The sequence below is a fragment of the Apaloderma vittatum genome, unplaced genomic scaffold (assembly GCF_000703405.1).
Source record: "Apaloderma vittatum isolate BGI_N311 unplaced genomic scaffold, ASM70340v1 scaffold823, whole genome shotgun sequence".
Lineage (NCBI taxonomy): Eukaryota > Metazoa > Chordata > Aves > Trogoniformes > Trogonidae > Apaloderma > Apaloderma vittatum.
Window position 1 is genome coordinate 1 of NW_009708341.1, and position 15342 is coordinate 15342.

At 41.2% G+C, this 15342-nt stretch overlaps 1 protein-coding gene across 1 annotated transcript; it reads left to right on the plus strand.

Annotated features, from left to right (window-relative positions):
- Positions 1–10036: 10036 nt before the first annotated feature.
- On the plus strand, positions 10037–15165 carry BIRC7 (baculoviral IAP repeat containing 7). Its single transcript, XM_009866505.1, has 6 exons — positions 10037–10556; positions 11363–11462; positions 12105–12186; positions 12287–12332; positions 14447–14518; positions 14963–15165. The coding sequence occupies exons 1-6, from the start codon at positions 10037–10039 to the stop codon at positions 15163–15165; spliced, it is 1023 nt and encodes a 340-aa protein (XP_009864807.1).
- Positions 15166–15342: the final 177 nt, after the last annotated feature.

Genomic DNA, 15342 nt, shown 5'->3' on the forward strand with positions numbered 1-15342 from the left:
GGTTAATTTCATTTTTCTAGCTGCTGCTCTGCAGATAGCGAGAGTCGACTCTTTAGTTTTTAGGGAGGAGTGTTTTGAGGAGCAGTCAGATTAAATGAAAGCAGTGCCCCTTTAGCATTCCAGTGCTACCTCGTTAGTGACTGTATTTCTGCCGCTTGTACATCCCAGGTTGAGGTGGTTTGGGGTTTTTTGGGGGGCTTTTTTTTTTTCTAAATGAGTGGAATATCTAATGACCAGAACTGTTGCTACTTCTTAACAGTTTTCAGGTGCTGTTTAGGATCCTGTGGTCAAGACACAACTAGTAGGTGCTGCACAGCCCTCCCCAAGCTGCTGAAATTTATAATATATATAGATATGCATACTGATATATATGCTGAAAATATATATATAGATATATTTTTATGTACACTGAATATACTGATACTAACACAGAAACTTGTGTGACAGTCAGCCTCAAATCTATTTGAGTTCTGATGGCCAAATCATAAGTCTTTTGTGATGAAACAGAAATCATCATTGCTTTGCCTTTTTTTTTTAGTACTTGTAGCATGATAACACCCGGTGGCCTTGCTCTCCTGCTGGCTTACAAGTGAAATAAATGATAGTTCACTCTGTGTTTGGAGTATGGTGGATTGGGAGCCTCTTAGACTGCGAAAACAAAAAACATCATTTGGTCCTTCTAAACAACGCTGGCATGAGATGATAGCAACTAAATGAGATTTGTAGAATATCATTTCTTTTGACTTCTTTGTAAACTGGTACAGTAAAAGGATGTAACAAAGAATTTCTATTGGTTAACAATATGTCACTGAGATTATCTTTTGACGTATTACATAGGTGTCTGACATCTGTTTGGTGAATGGAAATAATGGTCCTTAAATTGGCCAGAAACCTGAATTTTTCTTGAAAGTGTCAAAATACCTGCAGAGATTTAGTTTGGTAAGTCTCTTTTGCCTTTGAACATCTCTCTTGCAGAGGTTTCCTGACAGACACATGCACCATTTAGTTTCTAGATGTAAGCAACATAAGAACATGTTTGAGAGAAAGGTGAATCAAGATCAGGCTTTCGATGTGTGTATAATATATTGTGTTACTGCCTAAGGTAATAACTTGATGGCCAAACTAGGCCTAGTACCAACTTCTGTCATGCTTGTGTCCAGTCTCATTACTGTGTTCGTAAGTAGATAAAGCTCTGGCCAAAGTAATTAAGGCTGCCATACCAGGCAGTAGTTCCAGAAGTTACAAAGTCTTCCTTGTAACATCTGCATGCTTAACTTCGGGGGTAAGAGCAGCCAATTCTAGTACTCACAAAAGATACTAAACTTTGCAATCATCTGCTCAGGGAAGTGGTTGAGTCCCCATCGCTGGAGGTATTTAAAAGACGCGTAGATGTGATGCTCAGGGACATGATTTAGTGGTGGACCTGATCTTGCTAGGTTAACCGTTGGACTCCACGATCCTAAAGGTCTTTTCCAACCTAAACAGTTCTATGATTCTGTGATCCTTTCCTTCAGATGCAGTTAAAATCAGAGTCTCCTCTGTGTTTGGAAAATGTTAATCTGTGTATTTACTATTCTAATAAAATATCTGAAACAAGTAGTCCACTTTCTTTTGTTCTTTTTCTGATCACTCATGCAGATATAAGGAAGAAAGAGTAGTACATTAATCCTCAGCACCTAGAGATGCTTTGGGTTCTTTGTTTCGCTTAGGTAGCAAGTAAGAATTGGCGTGTTTTCTCTAATTCTATATAGCTGTGGACAAAGTCAATCTGTGCTCCTGAGAATCCATGAAGGAACTGGAAAGGCTGTCTATGGAGCAGTGTTTCAAAAACAAATGGGAAGAAAGTGAGCAGCATGGCTAGAGAGTGGGACACCTCTGGAAGGAGGAGGGAAAGGCTTGTCCTGGGTACTTGGGTGATGGGCACTGCTCTGAAGTCCATGTGATTGTGTATGTTCACTAGTCTTGATATAGAAACTATGTGACTATGAATCATCCCAGCCATGACTGTATGTGGGCAGGATGTTAGAACAGCGCTTGTTTCAGCATCATAAGGTACAGGGGGCTATAGCTATTAGGCTATACCTGTTATTTTAGATTGGAAGACAAAGCATATCAGGCACACACACGTGTGTATGTGCTTAGAGTCCGTGTTTGTGGGAATTTTTTTTCATTTGGCCTTAGGAAAATGTGGGTTATTGGTTCTTCCTGGTAGCTTTAAGAATGATCTTGCCTATCCTTTGTAAAGCACGTAGTCCTTTAGAAATAAAGCCAGAAAGATGAGAAGCTTCAGTTGAAGCATATGGATAAGAGGCAATATTCAGACATATATCAACTCAGGATTCTCCTGGGGTGTGACACTGTAACCTAGGGGGCAATGCAGGTTTTTGTTTACTTTTGGCTTTGTTGAGAAAAAGATGAAGGTATCTTCTTCTAGTACATGAATTAGGGATATCTTTTTCTTCCTTTACTAACACTTTCTGAAATCTCAGAAGAGTTCATGTGTAAATTACAGAATACTTTTTTGAATTTTATTTTAGATTTTGCAGGCATTTTCTGCAGCCAGATCTGCTATGAGCAGGAGGGTCAAATCAAACATTGCCATGCAGGAATCATCTCCCTCCTGCGCTCCACGGCCCTGTGGAATGTAACCGAAGCGAGAATCCAATTTTAGTTTCCATCACTTTAGGGTGAAAGATAAAAGCAGACACAGGGAGAAATATTATCTGTTCTCTCCTGTTTTTCATGTCACTGACACATTGTTTGTGAAAACACGAGAAGGGAAATCATATGCAAAGAGTGTGGCCTGCGAACAGATATCATCTGACATCATCGTCGCACGTGCTGTTCTTTGCAAGGCAGCTTCACTGAAAAGCTGTAGCAAGGAGCTCAACTGAGCAAGGCCTGATCACAAGGACTCTCCCATGTCCCTCTTGGTCTTCATCACTGGCAAATCTTTGTTGCTTTTGTCATGTGGATTCCATTAAATTGCAAAGTCAGACTGTCTTTACTTATTGGAATGCATTCACCCATTTTTCACTTCAGCTTTTTGCAACTGTCCTCCAGGTTGGTCTGTGGTCTTTCTTCCTTATTTTTACAGGGACAAGATATTCTGAGTCAGTCTGCATGGAGAAAAACAGATGATTGGAAAAAAAGGAAGGGCTCAAGAATAGATCTTTCTGCCTGACATCCAAGCAATATTCAAGCAGCTAGGCACATCTCTCTGCAAGAAAAACATATTCGAAACCATAGCAGAATGTTCCTTATTTCTTGATGGCTAATTTTCCACCAATTAAAAGTAGGATGAGCTCGATTAGAGTGGTAACAATGCCTGACAAATCCTTCTTTAAAGGTAATTAATGGTGGAATGCTGGAACTTAAATTAGTCACAAGCTGACAGCAATCTCCTCTGAAGAGCTGCTGATTTTATTTGTGCACAATTTGGAGTAGCCACCCAGTTTACTCATGGCTACATGACTTCTGTTCCTCCACCTCCTGCCAGCCTGTGAGTAGATGGAGGAAACAAAGCACAAATGTGAGGCTTTTCCATGTCAGAATCAGAGGGAATCAGGAAATTATCAAAGTCAGTGAGAGGAAGAGAAAGGAGAAGCACAACTTCTCTTTGGGGAAACCAGCCAGATGCTGCTCGGAAAGTGAATATTGTTCATGTCTTCATGCTTATACTGTGGGAGTTAGACTACAGTTCTCTCCTGAAACTGAAATTCCCATACCTCATCCCTTTGCTGCTGCTCAGCCTTCCCAGCACTCTGCTTGCTCTTTTGATACCACATTGATATCCAAAGAAAAGTTAAGATAGTTCGTTCAGTCTGGATCAGTATTGCATTTTTGTAGATTTGTTTTAAGTATTGAGAATGTTGTGGAAGACAACAAAAAACACCAAATAACGGGTGGGATTTGGTTTTGTTCTGTTATGTTCATGGCAAAGGCAAGAAGGCAGAGAAAAACAAATGAAGAGAAAAAAATAACTCTAATTCTTCCACTCCAAAAGCCATTTAGAAAAATAAAAAACTTTCCTACAAACCTTTTGAAAAGGCATTGAACAGTTTTCAACCCACACTATCTTCTACAGCAGAATTATTTTTTTGTGATAGGCTGGACACTGAAATCACGAAGTTGTGAAACAATATAAAACACAGAAATGGCTTGTGGTAGAAGCATTTAATTTTCCACAGAACCAGCATGTTAGTTTTCTTTCAAATCACAGTAGGAATTTGAGGTCAGCTTCTCTACTGATTTTTTGAGTATCTGCTGTGCTTTGCAGATTTTCCTTTTGATATGTACTGTGTTCTGTTCCTGTGGGCTGGTATATTAATAGTATTTGATTTTAAGCACTTTAATGAATCATGTTGCAAGCTACATTTAGCTATTCCTAACCATTACAACACACAAAGTTTTGAGGCAATCAGATGCTATGGTAGTGGAGGCCAGAAGAACGAATTAGAGGAGGAGATTGAAAGGTTTGAATCCTTAGGAAATCACAAAGCACGTGTCTGTTACTCACCTCTGCATCAGTTCTGGCAGAATATATTTATATATTTTCTCTAGAGCACCATTTTTCAGGCTTCCTGAATTGATGGTTGTTATGTTTAGAGCAATAAATCATTTATTATTATTAATGTGTTAAATCTGTTCTTCTTTGTTACTGAAAAAAAATCCACTGAGGTTTCCTCGTCAGAGATGGGCAGAGAAAACACTTTAAGTTAAAAGAAAGAACCTTGAACTTGGTGCAAAAGCCAAGTGAGGCTTTGAGCGTTGCCCTAAGGGAATGACTTTGTGCTTGTCTCTAGTGTGACTGATCACTTTTCAGGTTGTCATGTCATTGTTCACTGGGTTGGACCATGCTGCCTGTCCACAGTGGAGTTGTTTTATGGGATGCCTTGGAGTTTGGTGTTGGCAGACGGGGCTGCTTTGGTCCCTCAGAGCCGCACCGGAAGGCGACTGAGCAGACAGGCACCCGCACAGATTTTACTGTCATAGGAAACGGTGCCAGCAACTCTTAGGAGAGCAGCAGAGGGCAGGTGTTTTGCTGCAGGATCATGCCGGCTGGCCATTCGGCATGAAGGAAGGTGAAGGGCGCTGGACATGGAAGGGGCATCCAGAAGAGGAGGAGCAAGGCCCTAAATGGAGAAACAGAAGCAGTCGCCTACTCCTATTGCTACAAACATCATGATTTTTGTCTACTCCGCTTCAGGTGGATGCAAAGACCTTGTGAGATAAAGTAGTTATATCACAAAGTCTTAATGTTTTATTCTGAAAAACGAATCTTTGTTTTCGTAGAGTGGTTAACAATGGATCTGAGCAAGTGCGAACAGGAATTAAGCCATAAATTTCCTCTGTATCCAGCCCCCTCACACATCAGTTGCACTGGCAAGCTGTGGCATCTCTGTTTGTATTCCCATCCTCTTTGCTTCTTCGACAAAGCCAGTGGGTACCTTTGTTTTCCCCTGTTGTAAAACCCTTTCCTCACGATCTTTTTAATTAACTTTTGATTTACTCATGAAAGCACAGGAGTCTTCCTTGAGCTAAACCACACAGAGGAGCTTCATCCCCTTACAGCTGTGTAGAATCTCAAGGTTAGAGATGCTGAACCCTCCTGGAATTTTTTCCAGGGCTCCAGCCTTTATCATGCTGTCCCCAGCTATATTCTGGCCCTTGCATTTATTGATTGCTTTCCTTCCAAAACAGGTTGACATTAACAAACATACTTTTGATTAATCATGTTTACATTGAGATTGTTTCAAATCAGTGTCTAGTATTGGTTTCCAGTTATGCTTGGAACAAGCCCAATGATTGGAGTTACTATTTTCTCACAGAGGGGCACGGTGATGGTGCTGTTGGTCATTTTGGAACTAAAAATGTGTATGAATTGCTAAAAAAGAGCAATATTATCTATGTACAAAACATTTCTGAATATGTTATTTGCTCTCAAGTTTTTGATGGGCTAAAATAAAACTCCATCGTTTGTCCATATTGACTTATTTTTAATTATTCTCAGCACCAGACTTGGTATCACTTCGTCTTTTTCTGCTACAGTCATCTCACAAGTCCTTTTGAGCTTTCTTTCGTTGCCAAAATGTTCCCCTCAAAATCACATGAGTGTGTCCCCACAGAAAACCAGCCTTAAATGTGTCTGGAAGATCACATGGTGAAAGAATCTTAAGTAAACAAAACCTGCCTTAACAGCCACTGCCAGAATCAGACAGATTTTGTAAATTAACTCAGAAGCTGCCATTCAGCACCTCTGAGCTTTTATACATCCACGTGAAAGCCACTGACATCCCCAAGGGTTTCTTCCAGACTGCTGGTGAAGCCAGGGCCACAGCTGTGAGGAAGGCAAATCAAGGAGCCTTCCAGGATCCCAGCACCTCCCGACACCACGTGTGAGCAGCCAGGTGGTTACAAGTGGTACAAGATGAGGTCATTGCTTGTAAAATGCTTCACAAGCTCAAAACTATTGATTGTTCTTACCGGTTAACAGGTGATGCGCTACAACCCATCAGCAGACACCCCAACCAGCCTCTCTAAGAGGGGGTCTGTTAATTATGTAATGTGTATTTTTAGGATAGTTTCTTCAAAAAATCAAAGTAGACTTAGAAAGAATAGGATCTGTGGAGCAGAAGATAGTGTGCAATTACACGTAAATTCATCACAGACAAAAAACTAAACCCACCACGTTTGCTTGGTACAAGTTTCTGTAAATTCTGTATATAAGCACTGCCCTCTACTGCTCAGGAATTTTCCTTAATGCATATTTAATTATTTCAACATTGTTCTTTTTAATTAAGAGGTTTGTATAAGCTTATCTATAAGAAAGAGATTCTGGATCTTTTTTCTTAGAAGAAATACCCTAATTCATCATTTTTTACAAACATAAAACACCTGTGATCTTAAGTTAACAGGGAGAACAGGTGTTTTGTCAAGCACATGATTTAGAATAAGCTGCATGCATCTTCTCAGGCAGAAAAATGGTAGAGGAAAACATATTTACAACACCTTTCAAAACTAGACTTAAAGTCCTTTATTCTGAACTGTGACCTCAGGAAGGCAGAGGAATAGAAAAATTTCAAATGATGAAGATGTGATTGTGACAAAAGAGTATTTATTCCCATAGGAAAGGCAATACAATCTATTTGTGATGTCTTGAGCGAATTCTGTTGCTATTTATCTGTTGATTTTTTAGCACATTTTCTTAAAAATTCCAAGATGCAAAACACGTGAGAGCAAGTTGAAAAAGACACAGAAATACTGTCATTGTAAAGTTCCAGCAGGATTGCAAGGGCTTGGAGGGCCATCACCCTCTTGATAGGGAACTGCATTGTGCCCATGTATGACGTACTGCAGCATGTTTGACATACATCATTAAAAGACAGTCTTAGAGTATGCTTATATTATCTCTTATTACAGAAATTAAAGAAAAAATCTTGGATGCTGGAGCAAAGGCACTACAGCAAAATAGGGTTGTAACCACTATGTCATAGAAGTCAAAATGTCGTGACTGGTATTATGCTAAGCTTTAACAAGATCACAACATTTGCTAATTTTAATTTTTTTTTTCCAGAGGTCCAGATGGTTACTTTCTGGAGAAAGCATAGCTTTGTATCTTTCCCTGGTGACTCCTACTTCAAAAGATGAAATTTGGACTGTTTAGCCAATACAGAATTTCACCACAAAACCAACCAATTGGGGAAACCGAAGCATTAGAAATAGCCTCTGTGTCAGGTGGAATTACTGAGGCCCTGAAGGGTTCCCATTTCTTTGTGAAGGACCTTTGTGATGCTTAGAAGAAGAAAGAGTAGCCTGGCACTTGTGAGGTTGGGAGAGCTTCAGAGATCATTTTTTTTAGGTGTATTGCAGGTAAGTTGGTTTGGTTTTTGTTACAAGCTTTTGTTGTGCTAATTACAGGGAATTCATGGTACTAGGTGTAATGTTGCTTTGGAGGTGTATTACTATAGGAGTAAGTAGCAGATTGTGGGAGAATATTGGCTTTTAATGGTATTGTAACTCCTTAAAATATCAGTTTGGTTTGGGGAGTCTTGCTGGCCAAGCTCGTAGATCTTTTGAAGAGCATATAAATGTTTTTAAGGCACATGAATTATAATGGATTTCTTCGTGTACAAAATGAATATATTTGTTCTCCTCTGTTGCATCTCTTATTTACAGAAAGCTTCCTAAGTGGAAGTAGGGCAAGATAACTTGGTCACCTTCTAGGTGGGAAACACCTTGTTGGGGGCCAAGATGAGAGTAACACCAGATTTGTGGAGTGGTGCCTGGTGAGCAGGTGTCTCTGCCTCTCTGGGTTCTGAGAGCAAAATGTGCTGTGCAGGCTAAACAGTGGAATGCTCCCAAGTGTGCTTAGCTGGCAAATTCTGCTGTGTGTCAGTGACTAATGGATTTATTTATTTTTTTCCTTTATGGATGGATTTTACATCCTACTAGTGACATAGTTCTTGAATATATCGAATACTTAATTGTATTAGATAATGTACAGTTTCTGAAACAAGTTTAGAGCCTTCCTTTCCTACAACTCTGGCTTCTGTGATTATGGTTATAGAAGAAATTTCTAGTTGCTAATGGACTTCCTTTTCTTGTTGCTTTTTACTGTGAGAGGCATTTGGTTGAGCAAGCTTGCTTTTGCTTTTAAAAGTCTCACCAAGTGTGTAGTACCTGTAAAGGATGATTTAGTTAACTCTGGCTGCAGATCTTGAAGTTAAAATGCCCTGTAAGTTGTGGGTGGTTTTTGTTTGTTTTTTTTTCCCCCCCTCCTCTAAATGTACTGTAGCAATTAACTTGGAGGAATAGTACTTCACAGATACTACTGGTCTGAATGCCTCAACAGTCTCTGGGGAGTGGCTGCTGTACAGGCGGTCTCCACTTGATTGGTTTTACAGTAGTTATCTGTTAACATCATAATGTGTTGTACCACCTTTGGAATACATTTTTTTTGTTATTTTGGGCAGGTGTATTTTTTTTTTTCCCCCCCTAGATCAAGATTTGCTTGAAATATTTTGGGTTTATATGCTTATAATGCTTGGCTCTGATACCAAGTAGCTAGTTAGCACGTCCTTGGGATGAACTGACCTACCAAGTGATGAAGGAATAACACGTGCAGTGACTTCAGAGGAATTCCATTGGAGTGTTTAGTTTAATTCATCCTGATTCTCCCTTTGTGTAACTGTATTTGCCAGGCATGTGGAAAGTGTTAGAAGCAGCATCTGAGTTGCAGTTTAGCTTACTCAAATAGGTTAGGGCTGTTATCTTAAGGAGAATGAGGGCTTGGATCATCCAGCAGTCAGTAACTTTAATTTCACTGCCTCTTGCTCAGAACTAGCACAGGCAGAAAATTACTTATCTTTGATTTAAGGACACCTCCCTATAGAAACCAAATGTAATTGTCATATGCTGTGTCCTGGAGAAGCTCGCTCTCTAAGAGATATTTATATTCACTGTTCAATTAGCGTAATAAGATTATGAAAACCTTACTGATATTCTGTGTAGCATTTGGCTGCAAAATGTTAGCATCGTGAAACACTGGCTGTGGCTCTTCTCTGCTGTGTTTTGGCATGTCTTTTTTAATCTGGTGCTTGTTTTTTGAGGGAGAAGCAGAGTCCTTATTAATGCTAATTTAAAAGATGAGCAAAATGACTGGGGAGTTGTCACACCTATCAGATACTGAAAGCTGAATTGGTTTAGCAAGAGAGGCAGCACAGGTTTTGCCCCCCCTCTCCCCTCTCTATTCCCGCAAGCATCCCTCCCGTAAATTGGCAGAGGGATTCAGAAAGTGCTGGTCTCTTTCCTTCAGACACTAATGAGGACTCAGCAAAAGTTCAACAGCAAAGTACAGAAGCACCGGATCTCTGATTGGGCTGCAATTCCTAAACAAGCTCAGCTTTGTCAAGCCCAGGAGCTTTCTGGAATATGCCTGGGAATGAGGAACAAATAATGCAGGGTGAGTGCTGCCTGGCACCAGGGCCCCAGCTGACTGCTCTGGGTTATCTCATGCTTCTTTCAGAACGAGAACATGGGGGACATGACACCAGCAGAGGAGATCGAGCTTGGGGCTGCTCACTGCCAGCTGTTTGACTCCGGCATGAGGAATGAAGCAAGAAGACTGAGGACTTTTCGGCAATGGCCTAGCACCTCACCTGTATCTGCCCGGGATTTGGTCAAAGCTGGCTTTTTCTTTGTGGGTCCAGGAGATGAAGTACAGTGTTTCTGCTGTGGTGGTGTCCTGATGGACTGGAGACCTGGTGACTGCCCAACAGCAGAGCACCTGAAGTTCTTCCCTTCCTGTAAATTCATTTGTGGTGAAGATGTCGGCAATCAAGAGATGTTTCCTCTTCAGGAAATCTTTGACACTGTCGATGGGCAGTTCCTCAGTCTTTTGCAGGGGATAGACAATGAAGAGACAGCCCTGCCCAACGAACCAGAATACCCAGAGATGGTAACAGAGGAGATGAGACTGACTACATTTCAGAACTGGCCGCAATATAGTGACATGCATCCCGAGCAACTGGCTAGAGCAGGATTCTTTTACACAGGTGGGTACTCCAGGGGAATGTTTAACTCTTGTTCAAGTTAGCATTTGAAGGTTATTGCAATGTTTTATTGCTTGCACAGATACTTCAAAGTGTGTGCAGTGTACTTAGAGACCACATCCTTTCTTCAGCTGTTTCACTTGCTGCTTGTGCAGAATTCAAGTTTACATTAACTCCTGTTTGGTGCTGTGGGGTCCACTAGTAAGTCAATTCCTTCACCAGCAGGTTGAAAAAGTGACCTGTTTTAAACAGGTGTTTTACTGGCAGAGCAGCGTGTGCTTAAAGATCTATTGAGCCTATTTATTACTTGTACTTCCTGGACTTGAGGCATGCACTTGGTATGCCATGTTTTGTGTAAACTCTGGCTTGCACTGAAGCCTTCTCTTTCAAAAAAAAAAAAAAAAAAAAAACAACAAACCCAAATCTGAGTGAAACCTGCACGTAGTCACCCCATTTGGCTGTCACTGTAGCTTGTTGCTGTAAGGACCCTGGACTTGTAATACAGAAATAAAGAAGAGGGGACTGGATAGGTACATTCACATGTGGGAGCTATGGTGCTCGTGTGCATGCTGCCTGCTGGTTTGTGACCCAGTTCTGGAATCACCTCACCTGGCTGCAGCTCTGTGAGTTCAAACTCTCATCAGATTTCCTTCCCTTATACAACCTGTGCAATGTTGGTCAATTGTCATGTGCTCATCTGTTCTGCATGGTAGACTTTTTTGTGCTGAATCTCTCCCTAGACTCTTGTCTGGGAATAGCAGAACATACAATGTAGTAGATGTCGAATAATCTCCTGATGTCTTTTTCAGGCCAAGCTGACGTAGTGAGGTGTTTTTACTGTGATGGAGGTGTGAGGAACTGGTCATTCGGAGATGATCCTTGGAGGGAACATGCCAAATGGTATCCAGGGTAAGTCAGTCTTCACAGAATCACAGAATGTTGGGGGTTGGAAGGGACCTCAAAAGATCATCTAGTCCAGCCCCTCTGCCAGAGCAGGATCACCTACAGTAGATCACACAGGAACACATCCAGGCAGGTTTTGAATGTCTCCAAAGAAGGAGACTCCACAACCTCCCTGGGCAGCCTGTTTCAGTGCTCTGTCACCCTAACAGTGAAAAAGTTTTTTTTTTCCTAATATTTTTGTGGAACCTCCTATGTTCCAGCTTGTACCCATTGCCCCTTGTCCTGTCATTGGACAACACTGAAAATACAAGTCCCTTGTAGCAAGATGGAAAGATATGCTGTGCATTCCGTGTTGTGATTTCTTTTTTCTTAAAATAGAAGTACCCCCAGTTGAGTAACAGGTGTACTGGTAATAAGTTCTGCTTTTGGACTTAGCTTTAGGTTTTTCTACTTAGCTAGAGCGGGTGAAAAGCTAGTTGGGTATGTTCAATCACGTTTAACTGCACAGAAGGTGATAGTGTCATTTTTAATGAATATAGCAGCTTCCTTATAACCAAATAGCATCCTTTGCTTCTGAAGGTCAAACTACTACTAGTACTTTCACTTGAGATATCCTGTACTAATGTATTTAAATCTTTCTGTTTATAGCTGTGACTTTTTATTGCGGACAAAGGGAAGTGAATTTGTCAGCAGTGTTCAGGAGTCTTTCTCTAGCACCCTGCTATCTCCAGTGAGTCCTGAATATTTTGTGTATAATGCATGGGGGGTTGATAATAGGGGGAATTTTGAACATGTACTTGTCTTTTGTGACTGTCTTGTGACATTTTCAGAGAGATTCCTGGGATCAGACTGAACAAAATTCCTCTGCTTCCCCAGGTCAGTGCTGTAATTACATAGTGTTTTGTCTTCTGTTGAAGCCTTCTGCCCCACCCCAGCTGTGCATTCTGTAGATGTGCTGTTTATGAGTTGTTTTGATTTTTAGAAGCTGCTTATGTTTGAAAAATCGTCTTTAGCACAAGAAGCAAAATTGCCTGCTCTTGTGAGACTCTTGGTCTAAGACTAGAGATATTTAGCTAGTCTGGCTAATTATGTGATTCTTGGGTACTTGTCTAACCTTCCTTTGACTTGTCCTGGCCCTTGGTGTTATCTGTCTATAGCCTGCTTCACACTACAGCATTTTAAACATACTTGATAGGAGACCAGAGAACAGCTAGAGGGTCTAGTTGTCCGTGAAAGTGTTTGTCCTGGGGATCTGTTCCCATTCATCAGTTGCTCCTTGAAATTTAAGTAGGTGAAATTTGGCTTCCATAACTGTGGAAAACTGATTTTTATTTTTTTTTCCCACTCTCTTGAAGAGTCTATCCAATTGGATGAGCTTAAAAAACTGTTAAGCCTTTGAATGGGCTACAGCTGAATTTCCCACTTCTGTCTTTACTGATAAATGGTTGAGCTAGATTGTGAGGTAGGAAAAACTTCAGTTGGGATGTTCCACTTGATCTTCATGAAAGCAATTTTGAGACTTCTGTTCTGGGATGTGGAAAAAAAAGATAAGGATTCTGGACTAGGACCAAACATGGGAGACTTAGTTCACTGATACAGTAGAACAAACCATCTGAAATCAGTCTCTTGGCTTTTATGAAATTGCTTTTCATTACTTTCTTGTGAATTGCAATTGGATGTAAAAAAAAAAATAATCTGGATCTTGATCTAGCTATATAGATAGCTTGAGGAATGTTCTAGAATACATTAATCCCATTTTATATGTAACAGCGTTGGGGGGTGGCATACTTGTGGCCCAAAGTTCTGCCTTTTTGGTAAAGTACCCGCTCACTGCTTTACAGATCCTCTGAGGAATTGGGAATTGCAGGCTCTTCCTTCTCGGGATCAGTTTACCATAGTGCAGAATGTCCTGCAGATGGGCTTTGACCCTGCCTGGGTGGCTAGCCTGGTAGAGGATAAATTTGTCCTGACTGGGACTTTCTACCTTTCTGAGTCTGAACTGATTTCTGATCTGCTTCAGCCAGACTGGGAGGAAAGCAGCAGTGCAGAGGAAAGCAGAGGTACGCCCGACTTGCGCACTCACGTTCCTGGTGGAGGTTTAACCTCATGTTCACTTCCTCTTGAGCACTGTTGTGTCTTGCAGGTCTGCCTTCTCTCTTCCTAGGCTGGGATTGAGAATAGTCACGTACCCAAGCCTTCCTTTCTTTAAGAGGCTGGAAAATGAGATTCTACTTTAAAGAAATGTGAAGGAGCTGTGATTACTGGGTATCAGGAACTGTATCTACCTCTGACAGGCAGTGGTATAGATGTACTTGAGATTTTGTGCTGTCTTTAGACCCGCAGTAGCAGACAGCTGCGCAGTGTGGAGGCTTGTGCACAAATTCACGTCTGATGCAGAGGCAGTTGTCTGCCGCAAGGCTTCTAGGCTGGATGAGTACTCCAAGCCTGTTTAACGTTGAATCAATGACTTGACAAGAAATAGCCATACTTGTTTGTTTGGATAATGTATATTCTACTTAACTATGTCTGTTTTGTGAAGTCTGTTTGCCAAGCCACATTTATTTGAAGGTGCAATTCCGCTTTCTCTGGTAGCAAGCCGACTTTCCAAAGCTCCTGTCTCTGTATCACAGTCGGCCATCCCCTTTAGCTAGGGGATGGGAGAAAGTTTTCTACAACGCCAAAAGTGTGATTAAATAATGGCACAGGAGCAGAAATGAGCAGCTGATGGCTTCTGCTGTCTGATAGAGAAACCAGCTTTGCTAAGGGGACAACGTGATGTGGATGTGCCTTTGCAGGGAGAGTAATAGACGTAGTGACTAAAGCACCACAGGGAACATCAGCTTCGCCAGGCTGAGTGTGTGAAGTTTAACAGTGGAGTAAAGAGGTGTTTGACTACTGAAATCAATGATATTTTGTCTTTTTAAACAGTACAGTCTGAAGAGAGAGGGAATGGGTAGCATTTAATGTCATTATCTTTCCCGGTTATGCAGATGCTGCTCAGAGAGGGACTGGAACATCAAGTTTGAGAGAAGAAACACAACCTGTGCAACAAAAGGAATCAGGTGCACTGGGCTGATCGTGGTGGTGAAATCGAACCTAGGCATAATTGGAATGATTTTTGTAATAATGGTATCAGTGGTCATTTTTACTCATTTTATTTTTTAATCCTGAATGGGAATGTGTGCTCGCTTGAATGTAATTGAACATAGAGGCCCTTATTCAGAAATCAGAGTTCCAGTGTGAAAAAGACTGTTATGCTGATCTCTGTCCCTGCTCAGTCCAGCATGTCTAGATATGCTGCATCTTGTGTAGATAAGCCAGAATCTACACTAGCTGTAGTTTTTCACCTTAAACAAAACTTGCCCAAGAGGTTCTTTTGCCAAAAATCTCCAAACAAAATGACAGACAAGTTGCAGTTTGATTTCCTAAGATGACTGGACTGCCACTCTGGAGCTGTTACAATATTAACAGTTTGGGTTTTTGTTTTTTCCCCTCTTTTGGTAAAGATGAATCTCGGATGAGCACAGAAGAACAGCTTCGGCGCCTGCAAGAGGAAAGGATGTGCAAAGTGTGCATGGACAGAGATGTGTCTGTTGTATTTGTTCCTTGTGGCCACCTGGTAGCTTGTGGAGAATGTGCCCTCAATTTGAGATTGTGTCCTATCTGCAGAGCGGTCATCCGGGGAAGTGTGAGGACTTTCATGTCCTGAACCATGATGATGTGCCTAAAGGGAAGGATGAGTCTACACAACTCACTCGTAACACAAAAGAAGCAGAAAATAAGTAAATAGTTTGACTGATGCTGGAGCAATCTTATTGGCAGGGTAGCTTGGCGTTAAGTGTAAAATCTTACTAAATGTGCCTACTATGCACAGTGTTGCTAGTAA

Excerpts from the sequence above, each read along its gene's own strand:
- BIRC7 (XM_009866505.1), top strand. The coding sequence starts at position 10,037 with ATGGGGGACATGACACCAGCAGAGGAGATCGAGCTTGGGGCTGCTCAC. Across the intron at positions 12,333-14,446 it reads AAATTCCTCTGCTTCCCCAG|ATGCTGCTCAGAGAGGGACT; the intron begins GTCAGTGCTGTA and ends CCGGTTATGCAG. Across the intron at positions 14,519-14,962 it reads TGTGCAACAAAAGGAATCAG|ATGAATCTCGGATGAGCACA; the intron begins GTGCACTGGGCT and ends CTTTTGGTAAAG.